At 52.2% G+C, this 3352-nt stretch overlaps 1 protein-coding gene across 1 annotated transcript; it reads left to right on the forward strand.

The window, feature by feature from the left end:
• The first annotated feature begins 764 nt into the window (after positions 1 to 764).
• ATOH1 (atonal bHLH transcription factor 1) lies at positions 765 to 2890 on the forward strand. The gene has a single exon (XM_090267951.1). The coding sequence runs from the start codon at positions 873 to 875 to the stop codon at positions 1923 to 1925; it is 1053 nt and encodes a 350-aa protein (XP_090124077.1). The 5' UTR covers positions 765 to 872; the 3' UTR covers positions 1926 to 2890.
• The last annotated feature ends 462 nt before the right edge of the window (positions 2891 to 3352 follow it).

Here is a 3352-nt window from a genome sequence, read left to right on the forward strand (position 1 = left end):
TTATTGACTTTAATTCGTATACAGCATCTAGCAATTATACATCTACATACCTATGGAAGATTTGCATATACATGCATGTGCATATATCTGTGTGTGTATATATACATATATATGTGTGTGTGTGTATATATATATATGTATATATATATATATAAGCAAATGAGAGATTTTAAATGTTTGGACACAAACGGTAAGAGCAGCGATCCTAGTCTGGAGGCATTAAAGGACTGGCGCGCTTCTCCCCACCTCGAGAGCCCTCCCCGCGCCAGCCAGGCCAGCCTCGCGCGGAGCCGCCGGCCCTCTCGCGGCGGCGCGCGTCTCACCGGACTCTGCTGGGACTCCTACCCAGAGCTGGCTCCGCGTCGGCTCACGCACCCCAGCCTCTGGCACCGTGACACAACACCGGAGTCGAATTACAACCTGCAATTAACATATGAATTTAACGAACTTGAAGATGGGGGTGTTGAGGGACTTTGAGCGGGCGCCTGAGCCCCTAGTACGCTGGAACTTTTCTTTGGGTGTAAAAACTCTTTGATTGGCTGCTCGCACGCGCCTGCCCGCGCCCTCCATTGGCTGAGCAGACACGCGACCGGCGCGAGGAGGGGGTTGGGAGAGGAGCGGGGGGAGCCACTCTGGCGCGTGCCGCTTTTTAAAGGGGCGCAGCGCCTTCAGCAACCGGAGAAGCTTCGTTGCACGCGACCTGGTGTGTGATCTCCGAGTAGGTGGGGGAGGGTCGAGGAGGGGAAAAAAAAAAATAAGACATTGAAGTAGAGACCCGGGAAGGGTTTTTTTTTTTTTTTTTTTTTTCCTCCCAGCCGAGCTAGTTTGCCAGTGCTTTCTCCGACCCCGCGCCTCCTAGCCTCCGCAGTGCGATGTCCCGCCTGCTGCGCGTAGAGGACTGGGCTGAAGTGAAGGAGCTAGGGGACCACCATCGCCATCCCCAGTCCCACCACCTCCCGCAGCCGCCTCAGCCGCCTGCGACCCTGCAGACCAGAGAGCATCCCGTCTACCCGGCCGAGCTGTCCCTTCTGGACAGCACAGACCCACGCGCCTGGCTGGCCCCCACTTTGCAGGGCATCTGCACGGCACGCGCCGCCCAGTATCTGCTGCACTCCCCAGAGCTCGGTGCCTCCGAGGCCCCGGCGCCTCGGGAGGAGGCGGACAGCCGCGGGGAGCTGGCGAGGAGAGGCGGCGGCGGCGGCGGCGGCGGCAGGAGCCCCGGCCCGGGGAAAGTGCGGGAGCAGCTGTGCAAGCTGAAAGGCGGGGTGGTGGTGGACGAGCTGGGCTGCGGCCGCCAGCGCGCCCCTGCCAGCAAACAGGTGAACGGGGTGCAGAAGCAGAGGCGGCTGGCGGCCAACGCCAGGGAGCGGCGCAGGATGCACGGGCTGAACCACGCCTTCGACCAGCTGCGCAACGTTATCCCGTCCTTCAACAACGACAAGAAGCTGTCCAAGTACGAGACCCTGCAGATGGCCCAGATCTACATCAACGCCTTGTCCGAGCTTCTGCAGACGCCCAGCGGCGGGGAGCAGCCGCCGCCGCCGGCGCCTTGCAAGGGCGACCACCACCACCTTCGCACCGCCGCCCCCTACGAAGGCGGCGCGGGCAGGGCGACTGCAGCTGGGGCGCAGCCGGCCCCCGGAGCCGGCCAGCGGCCCGCCCCTCCCGGAAGCTGCCGGACTCGCTTCTCCGCCCCGGCCCCCGCGGGGGGATACTCCGTGCCGCTGGACGCTTTGCACTTCTCGACTTTCGAGGACAGCGCCCTGACGGCGATGATGGCGCCAAAGAACCTGTCGCCTTCGCTGCCCGGGGGCCTCCTGCAGCCGGTGCAGGAGGAAAGTAGCAAAACTTCGCCCCGGTCTCACAGAAGCGACGGGGAGTTTTCTCCCCATTCCCATTACAGTGACTCGGATGAGGCAAGTTAGGCAGGTGACAGAAACCCTGAAAACTGAGACAGAAACAAAATCGCCCTTTCCCAGTGCACGGGAAGCCCCGCGTTTAAAGATCCCCGCACCGTTTTAATTTGCTGGCCGGGCGATGGTCGTTGTTTAGCAACGACTTGGCTTCAGATGACAGCTACATTTGATGCTTTGCAAAAGCCGCCGCTATTCCAAACTTCCTGTCGTCCAATATTGTTTGGTGAAAACTTGTTTAAGTTGTTTTCTTCCCTCCCACCTTCTCCCCCTGTAGATATAGAAAAGGTATAATGAATTATATGTACCCATACATGGCATCATTATTCTAGTTCCCTGCTGCCAATACGCTGCTAAAACGTCGCATCTTTCTCTGTTGCTGATTTGTGTTAAGTTTATTTTATGCCCTGGGCATCCATCCCTGTGTGTTGCGCACACTCACGCCTGGGGAGAGTTAATATTCCTAAATTCTTTCCCAAAATGCATTATGAAACGCAAAGTTAAGACTTCCAAAGTGAATAACTTTTGACTATAGAATTGTTCGAAAACGGGGAACTCTGACGTTTCTATGTTGTATAAGTATACCCAGTCTGTACACAGGGTCGCGAGAAAGTTGTCGTCTTTTAGGAAACTTGGCGCACGCACTTTATCGGCCGCTGCGGCTGTGGCTCCGGGACAAACTCAACTGCCAATTGAAGACCAGTTTTGTTTTTGTTTTTGTTTTTTAGACAGGGCCACTTATAATCCTCAATTAAGCTCTTTGCAAATGTTCGTTTAAAAAATTCAAATACACCCAGTAGTGTCAAAAGCATTTGGTCAATTTTATTTTGCTTTGTTAATGTTAGAAAAGTTATTTATTATTGTGTTTGCTACCGTTTCTACTTATCTTGATCCATTTTTTTACGTTTTCTACTCGAGATCATTTTATTTTAAGTTAGCAAAGCCAACTGCCATTGTTTTATGTATTTCCTTTTGCAAATGATACAAAATAAACTTGAAAATAACTTTTATTTGTCACTTATTCCATTCTAATATAAGCATTGAAAACAGTTTAAAAATAACCCTGAAGACTTGAACTGTCTTCTATTAATTGGGAATTTATGCGATCTAAGAGTTTTGAAGAAAAATTCTGTTAAGAAACCTTGTATCTTCAAGTAGGACCAGAAACCCTAAGGGCATAAAAGCTCTTGTCAGTAATTAAATTGTGAAATAGAACTTCCAAATTTGCAAGTTGTGCCTCTTGGATAGCCAGGATCTTTCCATTCTTCCTCACTCACAGCCCCAACAACATCTACACGGGAAGGCACGTGTTTCATGTCTCCAAGGACTTCACAAGGAGTAGCGACCTTTACTAGGGTTACCTATTCCACTTCATATAAACTTTAGCAAAGCTGAAAGCTTTTCTTGCTAAGGTCAAATTCACAGCACAAGCCCATTAT

The sequence above is a fragment of the Furipterus horrens genome, unplaced genomic scaffold, assembly GCF_987537825.1.
Source record: "Furipterus horrens unplaced genomic scaffold, mFurHor1.1.pri manual_scaffold_2, whole genome shotgun sequence".
Classification (NCBI taxonomy): domain Eukaryota; kingdom Metazoa; phylum Chordata; class Mammalia; order Chiroptera; family Furipteridae; genus Furipterus; species Furipterus horrens.

What these genes read in the sequence shown, in the direction of transcription:
- ATOH1 (XM_090267951.1), top strand. Translation starts at nt 873, where the DNA reads ATGTCCCGCCTGCTGCGCGTAGAGGACTGGGCTGAAGTGAAGGAGCTA.